This window comes from Tachyglossus aculeatus, chromosome 22, assembly GCF_015852505.1.
Source record: "Tachyglossus aculeatus isolate mTacAcu1 chromosome 22, mTacAcu1.pri, whole genome shotgun sequence".
Classification (NCBI taxonomy): domain Eukaryota; kingdom Metazoa; phylum Chordata; class Mammalia; order Monotremata; family Tachyglossidae; genus Tachyglossus; species Tachyglossus aculeatus.
In genome coordinates this window covers 20,316,644-20,339,939 of record NC_052087.1, presented here as the reverse complement: position 1 = coordinate 20,339,939, position 23,296 = coordinate 20,316,644, and the positions used below count along the sequence as shown (strand labels likewise).

General features: G+C 40.7%; 1 protein-coding gene across 1 annotated transcript in view; it reads left to right on the top strand.

Annotated features, from left to right (window-relative positions):
• LOC119943438 (APAF1 interacting protein) overlaps positions 1-20,570 on the top strand; it is a 34,519-nt gene extending 13,949 nt beyond the window's left edge. The window contains exons 3-7 of the mRNA XM_038764413.1: positions 10,675-10,723; positions 15,323-15,440; positions 17,852-17,987; positions 19,551-19,718; positions 20,345-20,570. Of these exons, the coding sequence (XP_038620341.1) occupies positions 10,675-10,723; positions 15,323-15,440; positions 17,852-17,987; positions 19,551-19,718; positions 20,345-20,444 (571 nt within the window). The 3' untranslated portion in view covers positions 20,445-20,570. The remainder of the gene's footprint in view (positions 1-10,674; positions 10,724-15,322; positions 15,441-17,851; positions 17,988-19,550; positions 19,719-20,344) is intronic.
• Positions 20,571-23,296: the final 2,726 nt, after the last annotated feature.

Below are 23,296 nucleotides of genomic sequence, written 5' to 3'. Positions count from 1 at the left end.
GTGCTCAATAAATATCATTGACTGTTTTGTACAGTGGTGTTAAAGATGGCTGAGAGATCGAAGAGTATTAGGTGAGAGCATTGGATTTGGCAGTCAGTGGGGACCTTCTACAGTCTGGTGTTTAAAGGTCTGCAGTCCGTTACATGTTGCATTAGAGATTTGCTTGCAAGCAGGCAGCAGCTTTGTGTGGTGGGAACAGCAGCATGTGTTCAACATCAGGAGGCGCTGCTGGTTAACGTTAAAGCACCCATTCAGAGCAACACCTTTGCTAACAGAGGTGGGAGAGGGGAATGCAATGGTTCTGGAGCAATGGGGGTGCTTCAGATTTTCCCCAGTCAGTGGTATTTATTGAACTCTTACTGTGTGCAGAGCACTCTACTAAGCGCCTGGGAGAGTACAATATAACAGACATCCCCTGCCCACAGAGAGCATACAGTCTAGAGGGGGAAATAAATTATGATGAAAGTGGTATTTGTTAAGCACTTTGTGCCAGGCACAGTTCATTCATTCATTCATTCAATCATATTTATTGAGCGCTTACTTTGTGCAGAGCACTGTACTAAGCGCTTGGGAAGTACAAGTTGGCAACATATAGAGGTGGTCCCTACCCAACAGTGGGCTCACAGTCTAGAAGGGGGAGACAGAGAACAAAACAAAACATATTAACAAAATAAAATAAGTAGAATAAATATGTACAAGTAAAATAAGTAAATAAATAGAGTAATAAATACGTACAAACATATATAAAGGGAGCTAGTCAGGGTGATGCAGAAGGAAGCGGGATTAGAGGATGGGCGGGTTTAGTCAGAAAAGACCTCTTGGAGGAGATGTGCCTTCAGTCAGGCTTTAAAGGCTGAGGGGGGCAGGTCACATGAAAAAAGAAACCCTCGTGGCTCACGGGGTTGAGCAGATTTCCTCCTGGTGTCATTACGGTACACTGCATGCACGATTGGCTCAGTGTGATGAATGGAACAGAGGAGACAGTCAATATTTCTGTGCCTCGGGATAGCCAACTGGCTCGAGTCAGCACTGCCTGCAAGGTCTGCTGGTAAATGATTTGAATGCCTTTGGCTTTATCTCTTTCTGACAGCAAAGAAGAAATTTGAATATGTACTTCACCCCTATTTTTCTTTCCTCCTTTCTTCTTCCCCTTTTCAGCTGAGCACTGGACTGTCCACAGGAGGCTATCGGTGCCCAGTTCTGAGCTCGGCCCCAACACGACTAGTTTTGTCTATGTGTTGGCCAAACACGGCCCCACAGGCTTAAATCGCAGGACCCGTGCATGGGCAGCGTGTTCTACTTTGCCTGTTACCTAATAATTCAAGGTAGAGTACCTGTATGTTGTGAAACTTTGGCATTGCCAACATTAACGTTCCATATGCAAACTTGAACCTAAACTGACAGGTAACGTTGCTTTTCCAGACTTTCACGTAATTCCCCCAGACTCTTCAACCAAGAAATGCTAGACGTCTGATGAGTCAGTGGTGTTTATTGAACGCTTACTGTAGTTCAGCGTATAGCCAATGGATCTGGCCTTTGAAAATTTTATGACATTATTTTGAGAAAGCATGTAATCATTGAATTGATTAAAAGAGGGCACTTTCCTCCCCCAAAAAGCTTGTGCCATTGTTCAAAGAACTATCAGTCTAAATATAAACAGTCTCTGTTTGGTGAACTGAAGGGGGGCACACATAAATTCTGAGAGCAGAATAAGTGGTGAAGCACAGTCTCCTACAGCGCCACGGAGCAGCAGACCACTGAAGCAGACAGGCCATCCTGGAGCACCATAATTGGCGGTTGCTCTACTCAAGCAAAGCTTCATAAAGCTGGAGATAAAAAGAGGTCAAATCGAAAGAGAAGACAGATCCTGTATAGGGCAGCCCATTAGTACAAAAAATGTCTATCTCTGTTTATTGTCGTAGTGTACTCTCCCAAGCACGTAATACAGTGTTACGTACACAGTAAGCGCTCAGTAAATATGACTGAGAATGAATTATGTGTAAGCATGCAGAGGGAAATCAGTCTTGCAGTGGTCTTTTCAGCCAAACTCCCAGTGTGGTTAAAAATCACCTATTAAGACCAAGGATAGGTCATTCAGTTGATCAGATATATAACTCCTAAAATCATCTTGTCAGTCTGATCTCTAGATCTCTGTAGAGACCCTATATACACACACACACACATCTCCATACCTTACACTAAAGTAACAAAAGGGGAGAGCTGAGGAAAACTGAGACACAAGAAAATGGAAGGACAAAAGAAGTGGGAAGAAACGAGCAGAAACAAAGATGCTGACAGAACAGCACACATTTCTCGTTGGTCTTTCAAATACGGTATTAAATTTTATATGTACAAAGGGCACAGTAATCCTGAGATATGTCAGTTAGAATTATTCCTTGATCCATTTTCTTGATCATTATCCTCAACTCATTTCTCTCACTCACCCCACATATCCATCTGTCACCAATCCTGTCGGTTCAACCTTTACGACGTCACTTATATCCACTCTTTCCTCTCCATCTAAGCTACTGCTACATTAATCCAAGCACTTATCCTATCCTGCCTTGATTACTGTATCAACCTCTTTGCTGACTTCTCTCCCTCCTGTCTCTTTCCACTCTAGTCCATACTTCTCTCTGTTGCCTGGATCGTTTTTCTGCAAAAACATTCAGTCCATATTTCCCCATTCCTCAAGAACTTTCAATGGTTGTCCATACACCTCCACATCAGACAGAAACTCCTCACCATCAGCTTAAAGCACTCAAATCACCTTGCCCCACCACTCGCTATTCTCCTACCACAATCCAGCCGGCACATTTCAGTCCTCTAATTGCCATCTTACTCACTGTACCTCGATCTCGTCTATTTCACTGCCGACCTTTCGCCCATGTCCTGCCTCTGGCCTGGAATGCCTTCCCTCTTTATATCTGACAGTCTATCACTCTCCCCACCTTCAAAGCCTCACTAGAAGCACATCTCCTTCAAAAGACCTTCCCTGACTAAGCCCTCATTTCGTCATGGCACCCTTGTGCTAGGATTTACACCTTCTAACCACCCCTCCATCAGCCCCATACCACTTATAAATTATCCGTAATTTATAGGAAAATCTGTCTCCCCTTCTAGACTGTAAACTCACTATGGGCAAGAACGCACCTACCAACTCTGTTATATTGTATTCTCCCAAGCTTAGAACAGTGCTCTGCACACAGTAAGTGCTCAATAAATATGATTGATCTGTTTTCTAGATGACAAAATGAAGACACGGCATAATAGAAAGAAGTGATTTGCAGTGAATGGCTGAATTTAGAATATAATTCATAGCCTCTGTCTGTCTTTTACCCTATTCTCATGAAATGTCTCCAGGAAAGCTTCCAGAGCTCATTTTACTTTGGAAGCTAAAACTTTTTTGTTTGTATTAATTCAATGAAACAACTCCTATAATTTTTGGTATTCCTACTTTAAACATACTGAGTAATCCTTCTGAAATTAAAGCTCTTTCATTTTCCTTAATTTGGTACTTTTTGTAGTTACATTTTATAAAGGTATATAGCTAAATTTTCAACTGTTTGAAGTTTCCAAGTGTAATGACTGTATAGCCTCTTGTTCATTTGACTAGACAATAATGGAAAGTAAACAAAACAAGACATTTTTCATTACTTTGGCAATTACATTTGTTCATAAGCAAATAACCTTCCTCTTTATTTGGGTCCATTACTATAACACGGGTCTGGGAGTCAGAAGGATCTGGGTTTTAAGCCTGGCTCTACCACAAGTCTCCTGTGTGACCTTGGGCAAGTCACTTAATTTCTGTGCCTCAGTTACCTCATCTCTGAAATGGGGATTAAGATTGTGAGCGCTGTGTGGGACAGGGACTGCCTCCAACTTGATCAGTGTGTATCTACTGTAGTGCTTAGCGCCTAGCACATAGTGAACCCTTAACAAATACTATAAAATTGCACATTTTTTTGCCTAGCAGAGAAAATTCTGGTTAGATATTTGAACTGCGACAATCATGCAAGTTATTAAAATCACCTTTACAGTTCATAAAGATAAAAATATATATCTACTGATTCTGTAGCCTTTAAGAGGCTAATTTTTGCATACCCAGCATTTTCCAACCTTTAAATGAAACTCAGCAACACTTGGCCAATCCTTAATTCAGATTACTATGTTTTGGAATGTAACTCACATTCCCTGGGGACTGCCAACTTGTACTTCCCAAGCACTTAGTACAGTGCTCTGAACACAGTAAGTGCTCAATAAACTTGATTGATTGATTGATTCCCTTGATCTATCTTCTGCACCATTATTTAGACACCCACGAATTTGCTAATCTGGTTTAATAATCTTCAGTGGTATTTATTAAGTGCTGAGCACTCAGTGCTTGGGAGACTTCAATAGGCCCAAAACACACTTGCCCTCTAGAAGTATAGAATCCAATGGGGGAATGGAACAAAATGATTTACCAGTAGTGGGAGTTATACCATAATAAGAAGAATATTATACCAGGAAGTAGTACAACTAGAGGTAATGAAATATCTGAATGCATAAGGAGGGACAAATATACCATAGGAAGACAGGCATAATGAACCAAAAACACATGGCTGAGAGCTGCAGGTGAAAAAATAATAATAATAATAGTAAAAAAAAAAATCTAAGAGGAAAGTGAGCAGGCATTCTGTTAAGGGGGAGAGTGTGGCATTGAGCAGGAAGAGGATATGGATTTTTTTAGTGCTTAGTATATGCTAGGCACTGAACTAAGCACTGGAGTAGATACAAACTAGATTGGTCACAGTCTCTGTTCCACATGGAGCTCACAGTCTTAATCCCCATTTAGCAGATGAGGGAATCGAGTCACAGAGGAAATGAAGTGACTTGCCCAAGTCTCACGGGCAGGCAGGTGGTGGAGCCGGGATTAAAATCCAGGTCCTTTTGACCCTCAGGCCCGTGTTCTATCCACTAGGCCACACTGCTTCTCATTTCACTTTGTGCTATTTAATTCTGAACCAAACCACCCTACCTAATAATGATATTGATTAAGGACTTATTCTCGGCTGAGTACTGACTGTGCTAAGCACTGGGGAACTCCTGCATGGGGCTCACAGTCTGAAATGGAGGGAGAACAGGTACTGCCTCTCCATTTTACCAATGAAACTGAGGCCTAGAAAAGTTAGATGATTTGACCCAGGTCATACAGCAGGGAAGTGCAGCATGGCTTAGTAGATAGAACACAGGCTTTGGAGTCAGAAAGACCTTGGTTCTAATCCCACTCATCTGCTGTATGACCTTAGACAAGTCACTTAACTTCAGTGCTTCAGTTACGTCATGTGTAAAATAGGGATTAAGACTGGGAGCATCATGTGGGACATGGTGTGTGTCCAACCTGATGATCTCATATCTCCCCCAGCGCTTAGTATAGTGCTTGGCATGAGGTAAGCACTTAACAAATAACACTTTAAAAAAAAAAAGTCCTGGATCTCCTGACTCTCAGCGCCTATGCTCTTTCCACTAGGGCCATGTTGCTTCCGGTTCACAGTGCTCCTATTGTTTCTTAGCGTTTTCCTCACCAGCCTCAAGTACCACCACCTGATTGAAAATAGCGTTTCGGCCTTTTCCTGTACCTCTCCCTGCCCCCTCCCCACCTTTCCTCTCTGTAGACATTGTCCGCAGGATCTAGAGAGCAAGAGCACTGACAGTAGAGTAATAATAATAATAATAATAATAATAATAATGGTGTTTGTTAAGCGCTTACTATGTGCAAAGCATGTTCTAAGCGCTGGGGAGGTTACAAGGTGATCAGGTTGTCCCATGGGGGGGGCTCACAGTTTTAATCCCCATTTTACAGATGAGGTAACAGGCCCAGAGAAGTTAAGTGACTTGCCCAAAGTCACACAGCTGACAGTTGGCGGAGCCGGGATTTGAACCCATGACCTCTGACTCCAAAGCCCGTGCTCTTTCCAGTGAGCCACGCTGCTTCTCCATGTTTTCCATGAGTGCAGGTTGCCATGTAAAGACTCCATCACTCCCATGCACCGAGTCTTAAATCAGGTGGATTTCCTGGTGAATCAGGACAAGCACACAATTCGTAAACCCTTGGCCAAACTCCTATATCTACAGTGGTTCAAGCAAAAGGATTTCAGCCAGTCAGGAAATTTTCTGACTAAAGGAACTGGTTGCAAATACCTCTGTCATTTGATTGGAAATAAGACTGGAAATGTTTGCACCACAAATAAACACTGAGTTTTTAATAAGTGTTGGTTTTGCCCTGCTCACACAAGCCATTAACGGTCTTTAGGGAGTGGAGAAGGGGGTGAAGTTCTCAAGCGAGGGCTTTTTCAATCAATCATTTAATATGCTTTGGACTACCTTGCTGGTTCAATCTCTCATTTTATCCCGACTGGATTACTGCATCAGCCTCCTCTCTGATCTTCCATCCTCCTGTCTCTCCCCACTTCAGTCTATACTTCACTCTGCTGCCCAGATCATCTTTGTGCAGAAACACTCTGGGCATATTACTCCCCTCCTCAAAAATCTCCAGTGGCTGCCTGTCAACCTATGCATCAAGCAAATACTCCTCACTCTCGGCTTCAAGGCTCTCCATCACCTCGCCCCCTCCTACCTCTTCTCCCTTCTCTCCTTCTACAGCCCAGCCCGCACCCTCTGCTCCTCTGCTGCTAACCTCCTCACTGTACCTCTTTCTCACCTGTCCCGCCATCGACCTCCAGCCCATGTCCTTCCCCTGGCCTGGAATGCCTTCCCTCCACACATCTGCCAAGCTAGCTCTCTTTCTCCCTTCAAAGCCCTACTATAAGCTCACCTCCTCCAAGAGGCCTTCCCAGACTGAGCCCCTTTTCCTCTCCTCCTTCCCGTCCCCCCCGCCCTACCTCCTTCCCCTCCCCACAGCACCTATTTGTATAGATTTATTACTCTATTTTACTTGTACATATTTACTATTCTATTTATTTTGTTAATGATGTGCATTTAGCTTTAATTCTATTTGTTTTGACGACTTGACACCTCTCCACATGTTTTGTTTTGCTGTCGGTCTCCCCCTTCTCGACTGTGAGCCTGTTGTTCGGTAGGGACCGTCTCTATATGTTGCCAACGTGTACTTCCCAAGCGCTTAGTAAAGTGTTCTGCACATAGGAAGTGCTCAGTGAATGCAGTTGAATGAATAAATCATATTTATTGAGCATTTACTGTGTGCAGAGCGCTGTCCTAAGCAGTTGGGAGAGAATAATGTAACAGAGTTGGTAGACACAGTCCTTGCCCACTACAAGCTTAGAGGGGGAGACAGCCATAAGTATAAATAAATAAATTACAAATATTTACATAAGTGCTGTTGGGCTGAAGGAGCAGTGAAGAAGGGGGTGAATCAGAGTGATGCAGAAGGGAGTGAGAGAAGAGGAAATCAGGATTTGTTTAGCACCCTATGTTGTAGTATTTGGAGGTTTCTTACAAATGCTAAGCGGCCCTCAAATGCAAATAAGCAGTTCCTTTTGGTCTCTGCAGGCAGCAACCTCCAGGATCTCAGAAGTGAATACTGAATGAATTCTAGACCCACTCTAAAGATTCTTCAAAAAGCGTATTAAAAGCAATTTAAAATCTAATTGTTTCTCTTTAATTTTGTGGGTAAAATATCTGCAGAGATTTTCAAGATTTTATTTCCTTTCTCTCCCTATTCTTGATGACAGTCTGTTGTCATGGAGATAGTTGCGGTGGGATTAAATTCAGGTTGTCAAATTAAGGAAGAAGAGGGAGATTTTGTTCTAAACATTTTAATTTAACAAACATTTTCTTAAAAAATATGTGAAAGAAGAAGATATTTGACAGTAGAGAAGATTTTATTATGCAGACACTAATATGAACCTCTTAAGCATGGAAGGAATTTGTAAAGCAGCATTGGGTAAAGTAATCTTTCAGAGTAATCTGTTGAAGTCAGTGGAGAATTGGAAATACTTCACAGGTTTCAAAAATGACAAATATCTTAGCAAAGCTCTTCAAGAATATCTTTCAAGATATTGATGGGCTTTTTGAAAGTGTTTATCCTTTTAGAAAGAAGACTTCATGTCAGTGATCCAGGCCTGGTGCCGCCATACAAAAATTTGGGTACTCTAGAGATAGCTGGCACTATCTCTGTAATAGCTGATAAATCTCAGCTTCCACCCTTCACAGCCTTATTCCCAGGCTCCCAGATCTCCACAGCCTTCATAAATGACTCTTTAGAATGGAGTAAGTGTTGGGGAAGTAAGAGGAATGTCATTTTTAAGGAGGAAGAAACTGGGTGTGAATAACCTGGAAATGGTCGACTTCTTTGAAGTCTGAGTGGGTGAGTGGGGAAGATCTTACTTGTCTGGGAAAATTAGATGGCCTTGTTTTGGATTTGTACCTATCCAGTTCTCCTAAAATGAGGGGAATTAGTTCATGCAAATTTTTGCATTCAGGAAAACTCATATTGCAGTACTACTCATATTAGGCCCCGCTTGCATGCATACAACCATTTCTTTTGACACCATCTGCTGAATCTACCACATCCTGTCAGCTAAAATCTGCCCTTTCCTCTCCACCCTAACTGCAGTCAATCAATCATATTTATTGAGCATTTACTGTGTGCAGAGAACTGTACTAAGCGCTTGGGAGAGTACAATATAAAAGTTGGTAGACATGTTCCCTGCCCACAATGAACTTACCCTGATCTAAGCACTTAATATATCCTGCCTTGACTACTGCACCTGCCTCCTCGCCAACCCCCTGCCTCTTGGTTCTCTCAGTTCCAGTCCATACTTCACTCTGCTGCCCAGATTATTCAATCTATGTCCCCCTCAAGAACCTGCAGTGGGCTGCCCATCCACCTCCACAAACAAACTCCTAACCATCTACTTTAAAGCTTTCAATCAGCTCTCCCCATCCTACTTCACCTCTCCGATCACCTAGCCACAACCCAGTCCGCACACGTCGCTTCCCTACCACCAACCTACTCACTGTACCTAGATCTTGTCTTTCCCACAGCCGATCCCTAGCCCATGTCGTCCCTCTGGCCTAGAATCCTCTACCCCTTCGTAGCCCAAAGACCACCACTTCTCCCCACTTCCAAAGCCCTATTAAATTCACATTTTCTCCAAGAAGCCTTCCCCTACAACACCCTCATTTGCCCTACTTGCTCTCCCTTTTGGGTCACCTATGCCCTTGGATCAGTGCCCTTTTAAGGACTTGATATTCACCCCACCCTTAGCCCCTGAGGACTTTTATATATATATATTTTATATATATATGAAACCATTATTTATTTCAATGTCTGTCTCTCTCTTTAGGCTAAGCTCCTTGTGCGCAGGGATCATGTCTACTATCACATAGTACTCGCCCAAGTTCTTTGAACAGTGCTCTGCACACAATAAGCACTCAGTAAATACCACTGATTGATTCCTTTAACTTCATTAGCACATAAACCGGCTCTCCAGATAATCAAAGCCATCTATGTGACCACCAGCAAAGTGTTCTTTATAGAGTATTTCTTCCAAATTCAGATGTTTATGACACCATGTCTTTTTTAGGAAACACTTTATTGGAGGGAAAAAATACCTGTAGCTTGCCTAACCATTCACTAGAGGTCTCTGCACTTCGTATTTTCTTTTTGGGCATTTTTAATTATGGCATTTAAAACAATAGTAGTACGAAAAAGAATCGGCTTAGTTGGTGTGCATGTCATGACACCATTGCCAAACCTCCAAAATACTCTCTTTCCATAAAAAAAAAAAGATACGGAAACTGCTAATTTCCAACCTTAAGCCTCGATTAAAGATATGAGGTGGAGGAAATTAAAATTCCTTAGTAATATTGGTCCCAGAGACTGGAACTAGGTGTCTCTCAGCAGCTGTCTGAAAATTGCAAGGACAATTCAGCTTTTTCAAATCCTCTTCCTTTCACATTTCTTTTCTTAGTTTAAAAATTTGCTTTCCTGTTGTTGACGAATGAGAATTATTGAACATTATTGCAGTAATGTGCTGAGGATGAGATGCCCAGGAATTGAGGTACCTTAACTTAATTCCTGGGCATTGTATTGCAAGAAAAAACATTTTAAATGCTCCCCTTTCATAAAAAAATTGTATTCACTTAAACTCTTAGGCACTCAGTAATTACTATTGATTAGTTGATGGACTTCTTTGAGCTTTGGATTTAAAATATGTGTTAATTTACAAATTGGGAGGAACTACCATTGTATCTAACAAAGAATTAGGCAAGAGTTAAAGAAGTTGATTTTCTAATTTTGTTTCCAAGGCAGCCACATTATGGCACATTTTATAAAAGCACCATGAAAAAAAATCAACCACATTTACCAGCCCGCCTTTTGGTTTCTTTTCTTTTTTTATTGGACCTCTGACAGGTACACAGGAAAATAAGGAAAATTAAATCAAATATTTTTCTACTCATCATAAATTGTTATTCACAGTCTCTGTAAAAGTTATCATTTACACTATGTAATAAACACTGCTTTTCTTGAACTTGTATTTGTGTATTTTTCTTGTCTTATTTTTTCCAATATGAACTTTTGTATAAGTGGTATTTATGAGCCCAATTGTCACCTCAAATTCCTGTCAATACTTGTGACTTCTCTCAAGTAGATAAAATGATCTCACAAAATCTTGATTAGTTATACTTCTGAATTTTGTATTTCAGCAATGAAATTTACATAGCTCCATCAGGAGTACAGAAAGAACGAATTCAGGTATGTAAAATTGATTTTTGTTTAACCATTAACCAATTACATTTATTGAGCACTTATCGTGTGCACTGTACTAAGCACTTGGGAGAGTACAATATAACAGAGTTGGTAGACACATTCCCTGCCCACAAGGAGCTTACAGTTTAGAGCAGGAGTTGGACATAAACATAAATAAATTATGAATATGTACAAAAGTTATGGAAGGAAGTGGTGAAAGAGAAAATGAGGGCATAATCTCTTTTCCGTGGTTAAGAAGTAAGTATTTTGTGAAGTAAATCATTTTCATTGAAATCTATGATTAGGGAAATTAAAAAAAAATGCCATCACACCAAAGGTAATAAAAAAATTTATGCCATCACACCTTTGATGGTGACAGCTCTCTTTAAATAAGTTACAATTATTGAGAAACTCATCTTAACCGTAGGGTGGGGAGAGAAAGCAGCTCATTCTCAAATCAGAATAATATTATGTGTCTGTGGCAGCTGAACAGGACCAGTTCCATCTGCCAGATTGGATGGTCAGATTGTTTTTCTCATCCCCTTTAAGCCTGAATGTCAACATCCAACATCTAGACATAAACCTATATGTTATCTACACAGGCCAACCCTTTGGAGGCTAACTAGTATTATACTGTAATTATGCCATAGTAAATAGACATCCCTGAATAAAAACTTTAGTTCTATTTGCTTCTTCCAAAGATGGCTTACTGACAAACACATGGAATAGGAAGTCAGGTGACCCACCAATTAATTGCCTGCTTTGTGACCTCGGGCAAGATATAACTCCTGTGTGCCTCAATTTCTTCATCTGTAAAATGGAAATAAAACACCTGTTAACCTTCCCTCTTAGACTCTGTGCCCTTGTGGGATGAGGACTTTGTTTGACCTGATTATTCTGTATCTATTCAAGTGCTTAGCACAGAGCTGTCATCACCCTCTAGACTGTAAGCTATTTGTAGACAGGGAACATGTCTACCAAACCCTGTTGAGTGTAGTCTCCCATGTAGTTATTACAGAGCTCTGCAGATAGTTAAACAGCTCAATAACTACTATTGATTGGTTGACTATCATTAAGCATGTCGTTTCTCCTATCTGCATTATGGTCGGTATTTATTGAACACCTACCCTGTATAATGCACTGGTGAAATGTAAAAGGAATAAGGCTTAGTCCCTGCTGTTGAAGACCATATTATCTATGGAATAACCCCCTCCCAACATCCCAGGAACATACTTTTGAGTTAAAAAAAAGCACAGGGAGCAGAAGTACTATGACTTGGTAAATAAAGTGATTTTTTTGATGGGGTTTTTTTATGATAGTTGTTAAGTGTTCACTTTGTTTCAAGCACTGTTCTAAGCACTGGGGTAGATACAAATTAAGCAGGCCAAATACAATCCTTGTCCCAGATGGGACTCACAGTCTAAGTAGGAGGGCAAGCAGATATTGAATCCTCATTTTTGGAGTTGAGGAAACTGAGGAACAGAGAAGTTACATTACTTTCCCAAAAGTCACACATCAGGCAAGTGGCGGAACTGGGATTAGAACCTAGGTCCACTGGCTCCTGGACCCGTGTTTTATCCACTAGCCTAAACTGCTTCGATTCACAGTCCATCTCAGTTTCATAACTCTGGGATCAAAACCCGAAACCCTTTGGGAAAAGGAAAACTATATACATAATAATGAACAATCATGAAGTCCTTCTTCCCATGTCTGAATGGCTTCCCCTCTTCTCCATAGAGACCTTCATTGAGCTTGCTTCCCCCCCTATTTTAAAGGGAGTGTAAGTTCAGTTGCACAGATGTGGGGTAAGAGGGAGGGGGCTAGGTGGTTTTAACTTATGAAATGCCTTCACTCTGCAACACTATGATCCTGTACAATCTTGCAGAATTGAACCAAACAAAACTTTGCCCCACAAAATCAAGAAGAGAAACTGCTGCCCTTCAGGGGCAGACACTTTGTCTGACCTGATTATCTTGTATTTACCCTAGTGTTTAATGCAGAGCTTAGCCTATCAAAAATGCTTAACAAATACAGTTATTATTGTTGTTATTGCATTATCAGAATATTAAGGCTATTTGGTAATTGCCCCAATAAAGTACTTTAAGGAAAAAAGAAAGATTCAAAACTGAAGGCAATATGAAGTTCTTATTCTAAAGAGAACTAATTCAAAATTAAATTTCCTTGCATGCATTATTCAAGGTTATCCATTTTGCCAGTAAATCTTTTCAGATAAGAAAATGTATCTTTGTGTTTATTTTCACCCTAAAATTTAAGAGGAAATTGCGTCCACTGAAGGCCATATATTTCTTCGGGGCCTATGCTATTTTTCTTAGTTTGTCTCAGCAAGACAGGACCACAGGCAGTGTGAAATAGCCCACCGGTAAAAAATCAATGCTTGCTGCATCACACCGTGGCAAAACAGGTGGGTAAATTGAACAACAGCAGGATATGCAAACTGCTATTCTATGGCCAAGAGAATGTACAGTAAACCAGAGGACAGGGGGTGCATTTTATAAACACAGTGAAGCCAGAGAAGTAGTCAACCTGTGGATAGAGAGGCAGCAGCAGAAGACAGACTGGTGAGATTATAATGGGGTGATTATCAAAGAGAAGCAGCTTTGAGATCATTGAAGTACAAAGTAAAAATGCAGTGGCATAGCAAGGGGTAATCAATCAATCAGTGCTATTTATTGAGCACTTACTGTGGCAGAGCACAGTACTAAGCTCTTGGGAGAGTATAACATAACAGAGGTGGAAGACATATCCCCTGCACAATCTTTCATTGCACACACCAAGGAAAGGGTTACAGTCATGCAGCAGTTTTATCAGTCACATTCTCACACATAAAAGTGTGGTTTCCCACTTTGAAGGGCATATAAATGGATGCATAATAATTTTGATTTGTAAATAATTGAGTGAACAGCTGAGAAGGACAGTATTTGAAAAGATGGACAACCCTGACTAAAATTATTTCATTTAAAATGTAGTTTAAATTTAAGAAAAGCAGATTAGGGATTAAAGCATGGAGTTCAGAACATGTTCAGACCAACACAAGCTAAATTGGCAGCGTAAGTGTTTAATTTCTTATTCACTAGAGGAAATTCCTTGGTAAAATTTTTAAGTATTTTAAGGATCTGAAAAATAGTAAGTTGGACTACATTATCAACTGGAAACAAATTAATTTTCTTCAAAAACATGAGTAAAATTGCAATTAAGACCGTGTTTCACCTAAATTAACTTCATTGAGGGTAAATGTAGAGAAGCAGCCTGGCTTAGTGGAAAGAGCCGGGGCTTGGGAGTCACAGGTCATGGGGTTCTAATCCCACCTCTGCCACTTGTCAGCTGTGTGATTTTGGGCAAGTCACCTCACTTCTCTGAGCCTCAGTTACCTCATCTGTAAAATGGGGATTAAGACTGTGAGCCTCATGTGGGACAACCTGATTACCTTGTATCCCCCCCAGTGCTTAGAACAGTGCTTTGCAAATAGTAAGTGCTTAACAAATGCCTTCATTATTATTATTATGAAGGACTGTAATTACAGTCCTAGATATAAGCTCATTATGGACAGGGAATTTGTCTCTTCATGCTGTTGTACTCTACTCTCCCAAGTGCTTGGTACAGAGCTCTGCACACAGTAAGTGCTCAATAAATACCATTGATTGAATGATAAATTATTAAGCACTTAGTGTCCAGCACTACGCTAAACACTGGGGTCAATCAAATAATCAAATAATTCGGTCTCCCTTGGGACTCGCAAGCAAAGAGGGAGGGATAAAGAGTATTTTATCATCATTTTACAGTTAAGGAAACTTAGGTAAAGAGGAATTACATGACTTGCTGAAGGTCATACAGCAAGTATATGGTAGAGTTGGGATTCATTCATTCATTCAGTCGTATTTATTGAGCACTTACTGTGTGCAGTGCACAGTACTAAGTGCTTGGGAAGTACAAGTCGACAACATATAGAGACGGTCCCTACCCAACAATGGGCTCACAGTCTAGAAGGGGGTGACAGACAACAAAACAAAACATGTAGACAGGTGTCAAAGTTGTCAGAACAAATAGAATTAAAGCTATATGCACATTATTAACAAAATAAATAGAATAGTAAATATGTACAAGTAAAATAGAGTAATAAATCTGTACAAATATATATACAAGTGATGTGGAGAGGGGAAGGAGGTAGGGTGGGGAGCGGGGTGGGGAGGAGGAGAGGAAAAAGGGGGCTCAGTCTGGGAAGGCTTAATAGAATTCACATCTCCTGACTCCCAGTTATGTGTTCTTTCCGGTAGCCCTCACTGCCTCACAGGGCTCAACAGTATTGGCTCAGTGCAACAGTAAAAAAAATGCCAGTCAAGTATTCCTTGTCATTTCAATCCTGCTCTCTTTTGACATTTTTTCTTTTGTTTTATGTTGTTGTGGGGTATGAGAATTTTCCCATTTCTCAGTGTCTCTATGCTCCCTGCTGTTTTGACTAATTACACCCTTCAACCTTTTTATTTTACCTCTGACTAAAAAAATGCAATCTGTTGGGCTCTATTTATTCCTACTGTGTGAAAAATCCATTAAAAAGAAGACATGATATTTATCTCTCTTTCCTTACAGCCAGAAGATATGTTTGTTTGTGACATAAATGAGCAGGATATCAGTGGACCTCCACCATGTAAGAATCTAAGGAAGAGTCAATGTACTCCTCTCTTTATGAATGCTTATACCATAAGAGGTATGCCAGAATTGTGTTTGATTCCCAGAATAATCAACCTATTTGCATATTTAGGGCTCCAGCTTCCCTTCCTAACTTTCCCATCACCGTTGACAACACCACCATCCTCTCCCAAGCCTACAATCCTGTATTATCTTGACATTTTTCTAAAACAAGAGTTCTTTGTACATCTCCCCACTCCTCCAAAACCTCTTGTGGTTGCCCGTCCCTCTCCACATCAAGCTGAAACGCCTGATCATTGTTATTAAGGCACTCAGTCAGCTCTCTTCCCACATATCCTCACTGCTTTACACCCAGCTGACATGCTTCACTCCTCTCAAATCAACATGCTCACCATGCCTCATTTTCACCCATCTCTCACCTCAACTCTTGCTCACCCCCTCCCTTCTGGCTGGAATTCCTTCCCTTTCACATTTGGCACACCACTGCTCTCCCAACTTCAGAGTCCTTTTCAAATCACATGTCCTCCAGAAAGCCTGCCCTGACTAACCTCCCACCCACCCCACACTGCCACCCCAAACACTTGTGAAACACCTAAGCACTGCTGTGCTCACCAACACCCATAACACTTATATACCTATGTTTAAATTCTTTACTTCCCCCACCTGTAATTTATTGTAGTGTCTGCTCCACAAGATTGTAAGATCTTCCAAGTTAGGGAGCATGGCTGTTAATTCTGTGCTTTCCCAAGTGCTCTGTAGAGAGTAAGCACTCAGTCAGTACTACTGATTGGTTCAATGCAAAACGTTTAGAGCCAGGTTGCCATCTGAGTGGGCTGTTTTGGAGAGAGGAAACAGTGTGGTGCTAGATCAAGGGGAGTCAAAAGGTCACCTCCCCTCCCCACAGTACTTGTGTGAATATGTACATATTTATAATTATAATTCCATTTATTTTTATTAATGTTGTATACATAATCTATAATTCTGTTTATAATGATGCTTCTGATGCCTGTTTACCTGATTTGATGTCCATCTCCCCCCTTCTAGACTGTGAGCCCATTGTGGGCAGGGATTGTCTCTATTTGTTGCTTAATTGTACTTCCCAAGCGCTAAGTACAGTGCTCTGCACACAGTAAGTGCTCAGTAAATACGATTGAATGAATGAATGAATAATCCTGGCTCTACCACTTGTCTGCTGTGTGGTCTTGGACAAGCCAGTTCATTTCTGTGCCTCAGTTACCTCATCTGTAAAATGGAGGTTAAGACTGTGAGCCCTGCGCAGGACAGGGACTGTGTCCAACCTGATTTCCTTGTACCCACACCAGCGCTTAATACAGTGCCTGGCATATAATAAGCACTTAATAAAATACCAGAAGTATTGTTATTATTAAGACTACAGTTCTTCATATTGAGGAGGTCATAACCAAGAGCCATTAGCAAGCTTGAATTTGGAAATAAATTAGGTAGACCATAGCTTTTCACCCAACTAAAGTAGCTTGAGAAGCAGCATGGCCTAGTACCTACAGACAGGCCTGGGAGTCAGAAAGACCTGGGTGCTAATCCTGGGCTCTGCCACTTGTCTGCTGTGTGATCTTGGGCAAGTTGCTTAACGTCTGTGCTTCAGTTACCTCATCTGTAAAATGAGGTTAAGACTGAGTCCCATATGAAACATGGACTGTCCAACCCGATTAGCGTGAATCTGCCCCAGTGCTTAGTACAGTGCCTGGCACATGGTAAGTGCTTAGATACATTTTTAAAAAAAGAAAAACTAAATAGGAATGTTCAGCTGAAATAGTGAAATTTGACCATTTTCCGACTTGCTCAACCAGTTGAATTTTAGTTCCCACACAGTTTGGTACACAACAAGCCTGAAAGATCATTTGAATATAAAGGCTTGTAATTGAAATGCCTTCTCAACTGGAACATTAGAGCTACTAATGCCAAACCTTATACTAATACCACATAATTGCTGAATTAAAGTAGATGATAATATCGTGTTCTGATCTTCAGCAGAGTTAGTGTCATACTGACAGCTTTATGTTCACGCAGAGGAATTTAAATAGTATCTCCATAAACTAAAACTAGCTGAAACCATCTGCAAATAGTGCACTCCTAATTTCTAGAAGTTGTATGTAATTGTCACCGTATGTAATTTCAAGTTTGTACAAATACCACCTGTGCCCCAAGACCTATTCCGTCCCCTGTAATGCCCAGCAAATAACCACAGGGTTCAAAAACCTCAATGTTGCAGCTGGACCTAGGCCCACCTGTGACTGGTAAAGGTTTTCTTTTGCATTTTTTATTTAGTTTTATCTCAGTAGCTATTTCCTAGCCCTTCATCCATCCCCTGGAACATTTTCTGGCACAGGTTGGCAAGAGGAATAAAAATAACCCCTAACACATAACCTGTCAAGTGAGATATTGTGGATGGAGGTCTCGTTTTCCCAAAAGTCTTTTCCTTCATATTTCTAGGAGCCGGAGCAGTGATCCACAGTCATTCTAAGGCTGCCGTCATGGCTACCCTTATCTTTCCGGGACATGAGTTTAAAATTACGCATCAAGAGATGATAAAAGGAATCAGAAAATGTACCTCAGGAGGATGTTATAGGTATTGTACTAAGAATCTTCTCTTTGACATTCTGTCATTCTGGTCCTGGGGGATATAAATCAGTCATACTTATTGAACACTTACTGTTGTGCAGAGCACTGTACTAAGTGCTTGGGAGAGTTGATAGACACGTTCCCTACCCACAGTGAGATTTATAAAGATATCGTAGAGGTTTATGTATGTGTACCAGGCACACAGTGCATTAAGCATTGTTGAGCAAAGGACAGTATATGAAGCCTCATTTGTAGAACATTTGTATAAAACTCTTTGAGTTTAAAAATACCTTTTTAAAAAAAATTCTGGCTGACACATAGCTAACTATTCAATGCTGTATATGCCAGCAAGAAATAGAGATTCATTCATTCAAATAGAGATGTGAGTTATTGAAGGAAAACTCTAGTCACGTAGGGATTGGAAAAGAGGCTTTGTATATTAAAGCACCTAAAGAGAAAGGGCATCCAAACCCATCCATATACCCAGTGCTGGGTTTTGTGGTCCTTATCTTATTCAGAGGAGCAAAGCCTCATGTACTGTCAAGACCACTTTATATAATCTCTGATTGAGGTACAGTAATCTCTCCCTCCCTTATGTTCTCCATTCCACTGTCTAGTGTCTCCATGCCTTTCGCGAAGGCACTTTGCAGAAGAGAAGCAGTGTGGTCTAATGGAAAGAGCACAGGCCTTAGAGTCAGAGGACCTGGGTTCTAATCCCGGCTCTGCCACGTCCCTGCTGTGTGACCTTGGGCAAGTCACTTAACTTCTCTATGCCTCATTTCCCTCATCTGCAAAATGGGGGTTCAATACCTGTTCTTCTTACTTACACTGTGAGCCCCATGTAGGACCTGATAATCTTGTATTTTGGCACATAGTAAGCACTTACCAGGTACCATTATTAGACAAAATACACTTCACCAAAGTCAAGCCCAGGTGTTTTGGAAGAGTAGATTTTGTTTTTTTTAGATGAGTCCAGATATGAAGACTGATTGCACTTTGTTTAGTATCCTGAGGTTATTGCCAGAAGATCTTTTCTTATGAAAGCCTAAAACTCCAGGCAGAGTGAAAGAGCTGCTGTATTTACACAAACCTGCTGTACAGTGCTTTGGGACCCAGTTTAGCATGAAATAAGTAAGAGAGAAGATTGTTTTGTAGAACTGCAAAATTCCTTGTTAATAGTCAGTCACTAATCCTTTCTACATTTGCGATCACAAGATTTTTTTTACCTTCCCATCTTTAGTTAAAAATATTCTGCTTTTCACCGCTTCAAGGAAATACTTGTAAGGTCTTGATGATTTTCTTTGTCAGGCACTAATGTACTGTTCAAGTTTCTGCCACTTACGCTTAAGATTAGAACAATGCCAAAAAAACCCCAAGCCCATTTTGCTACAGATGTTTGTGCAGGAGTCACAGTATAACATGCAACATCTTGTCCATAGAGAGTTTGGCATTAACTTTCCAGGTATGATAAGATTGTCTCCAGCACTAAAATGGCTTGAGAAAAGTCTGAAGTTATGTGAGTGATTGAAAATGTTTTGTACAATGAACTGTCCCTTGTTTTTCTGGGCAGATACTGTGATACACTAGTGGTCCCCATTGTTGAGAATACTCCTGAAGAGAAGGATCTTAAAGAACGCATGGCCCAAGCAATGAATCAATACCCGGATTCCTGTGCTGTATTAGTGAGGCGTCACGGAGTATATGTATGGGGAGAGACCTGGGAAAGGGCCAAAACCATGTGAGTATCAAATAAAGAAAATCTGGGAAAACATTAAATAAAAAAGCTCTTTCAAACCTCAGTACCTTCTATACATGAGAGACAGAGAGAAAAAAAATTTGCCACACTGACAACGTAACATCCAGATTGGAGAGAAAATGGCTTACTGCCTGAAATATGTCAAGAGGAGATTAATGGTCACTTACATTAAAATAGCAATTATTCATAAATGCTATTACCGAGCAGCACATTTCATTTGCCATATTTTAAGCAGTTCATTACTCCTAATAATTAATAGACTGAATTTTCTTATCAGAATGTTCCAGTGATTTATCTTTTCATTCTTGAAAGCAGTATGTCTTGAATTAAGAAATATAAAATTTTGTTCCTGTTAGTCAAGCCCTACTCTTTCTGAGCAAATTGAAACCCGTTTCCGTGATCGAGATGAGTTTACTAGCATTTGTCTGTCAGGGAAACAATATAGAAAAGGGCCCAAAATAGAAAGAAATGAAGTTGTGTTGATGAGCACACTTCGGCAGAGCAGAGGCTACGAGATGGAGACAACAAGGTAAAATTGAATAAGATCAGAGGGATCATTTTCACTGCTCACTTTTATCTCTCCTTTTCACCTTATTTTTATTTTAAAGGTGTGAATGCTATGATTACTTGTTCGATATTGCAGTACAGATGAAGATGATAGGACTGGACCCTTCAAAGCATCCGGCTGGTGAAAATGGAATTGTATAACCCGCTACAGTACTTACTTGTAGCTAATGAACCCAGAATTTCTACCCTGCTTGCATTGTACTTGCCCAAGCACTTAGTATAGTCTTCTGCACATAGTAAGTGCTCAATAAATAACTTTGTTGATGATGCTGGTTCAGAGATTTTGTATTCATAAGGGGCATGTTACACTATTACTGAAAACTTTGATATACCATGTCAGTAGGAATAGTATATTTGATTACTGAGTTTTTTGGTGGGTGTTTGAATTCACAATTTCCCAAGGTATGCCATTTGACTGCTTTTCTTTACACTGCTCTACTACAGCTGGGAGTATTTGTCATGAAATCTACAGCCTAGCTGCTACGATCCATTTGCTGCCCTTGATAATACAAGATCAGTTACTATTTTTAATATACGTATTCAACTCAGCGTGTCCAGAACTGAACTCCTCATCTTCCCTTTCAAACGTTCACATCACAATTGACACCACTATCCTCTCCATCTCTTTCAACTTCCATGTTCAGTTTGGCGCCAAATCCTTTCTATTTTTCTTCCACAACATTAAAAATCTCCCACTTGTCAGCTGTGTGATGTTAGACAAGTCCCTGAACTACTCTTGCCTCAGTTTCCTCATCTGAAAATAGGGATTCAATACCCGTTCTCCCTTCCCCTTCAAATTCAGTAGACTGCAGTGTTCTGCGTTTTCAAAGCCCTTGTGAAATACCACCTCCAGGAGGCCCTTCCCTAATTCATTTCCCATTTCCCCCTGCCTTTTTCCCTCTACTTCCTGCTCAGCACTTCTATACCACCTAATCGCTGGTACACTCACAGTACCAGCAGTTTGTACATATTTTTCACACTTTATTTTGTAAAGACTAACTCATAATAATAATAATGACGTTAAGTGCTGTGTGCAAAGCACTGTTCTAAGCGCTGGGGTGGATACAGGGTGCTCAGGTTGTCCCACGTGGGGCTCACAGTCTTAATCCCCATTTTACAGATGAGGTAACTGAGGCTCAGATAAGTTAAGTGACTTGCCCAAGGTCACACAGCAGACATGTGGCGGAGCTGGGATTTGAACCCATGACCTCTGACACCAAAGCCCGTGCTCTTTCCACTGAGCCACACTGCTTCTCCATGTACATATGTACATATCCCCTGTTCCTCCTTCCTCCTACTTGTAATTTGAGTGTTTCCCCAGCTGGATTGTAAATTCCTTGAGAATAAAAATGGTGCCTACTAATACTGTTGTACTCCCCCCAAACATTTAGTACAGAACTCTGCACATAATAGGAGCTCAATAAATGCTATTGATTTAACATTCGAAGGAGGAGTTCCCATTTTCTACTTTTGTATTTTAAAGAATTGTATCTAAATCTCAAGTCAACTGAAGAGATAAAAACACACATTATTTGGGAATTATTTTAAACATCCCCTGTGAGCCTCAGGATTTCCTTCAGAATTTATAAAATAGATTAATTACTGCTTTTTTTAACAGATTAGGAATTTATTTTTATTACAACCAATGCCCCTCAATTATCACAAAATAATATTTAAATGAAAATTAAAATTTATTTAAAATATGGTCGTAGCAAATCTAATTATTTTCCCAAATAGTTGATGTGAAATTCGTCACCATCGTTTATGTTATAGCTCTTAACATGTCGCTGCTTCCAAATTAATCAAGACCTCTTGTCTACAGTTGCTTTGGGGTGAAAAGATAGCCAACCCCAATTAGGGAATGTCCAAAGTTCCTGATTCTCCCTATGAACTGCGCCTCTATGTGCAAGAGAACAGTCAGGGTGGTGAACAGACCTAAGGCAATCAACTAGGCTTTCAGTTTGTTAAGTGCAGGACATTCCATTCACACCCCAAATTGGATAAGGGATTAACATTTTAGTTGCTGGGTGTGTCTAGTTCTTGGTGAGATAATGCATTGTTTCTCAACTGATTCTTTAGCCTTTCGGTTCCACCCAGATCATTTTTTTCAGGGAGGACCTCAAAGTAAGGCAGCTGTCAATTTACGATTCCTTTTTCTATATTTCCCGCTAGTTTCTAGTACTCCCGCATAATATAGCCTTCATGTTTTGAAGCTGAAGAAACAGACTGATTTTATTTCTTTTCTCAGCTGTAAAGCACTCAGTCACCTTGCCCGCTCCTACCTCACCCGCTGCTCTCCTACTACAACCCAGCCACACTTTGCTCCTCTAATGCCAACGTACTCACTGTACCTCGATCTTAACTATCTCACTGACAAACAGCCTCTCTTGCGCGTCCTGCCTCTGGTCTGGAATGCCCCCACCACCCCATTCAGATCCCAGAGTTACTCTTCCCCCTACTTCAAATCCTTAATGAAGGTACATCTCCTCCAAGAGGCCTTCCCTGGCTCAGCCCTCTTTTCCTTTTCTTCCACTCCCTTCTGCGTTGCCCTGACTTGCTCCCTTTATTCATCCCCACTCCCAGTCCCACAGTACTTATGTACATGTCTGCAATTTATATCACTGCTTGTCACCCACTCTAGGCTGGAAGCTCATGTGGGCAGGGAATGTGTCTGTTATCCTGTTAAATTGTACTCTCCCAAGTGCTTGTACAGTGCTCTGCTCACAATAAGCGCTCAATAAATATGAATGAATGAATAAGCACTCAAGAAATGCAATTGATTGATTTTCCCTTTACCATTTTCATTGGGATCCATCTCAATGCCTAAATATGAAATACTGTAATCCAGTTATTTTGTTGTCAATTTTTAATCTTTCATAATTATGGTTCTTTTTATGTGCTTACTGTAATCCAAGCACTGCTCTAAAGTGCAAGGGGAAGATACAAAATAATCAGGTTGAACACAGTCACTGTATCAGATGGGGCTCCCAGTC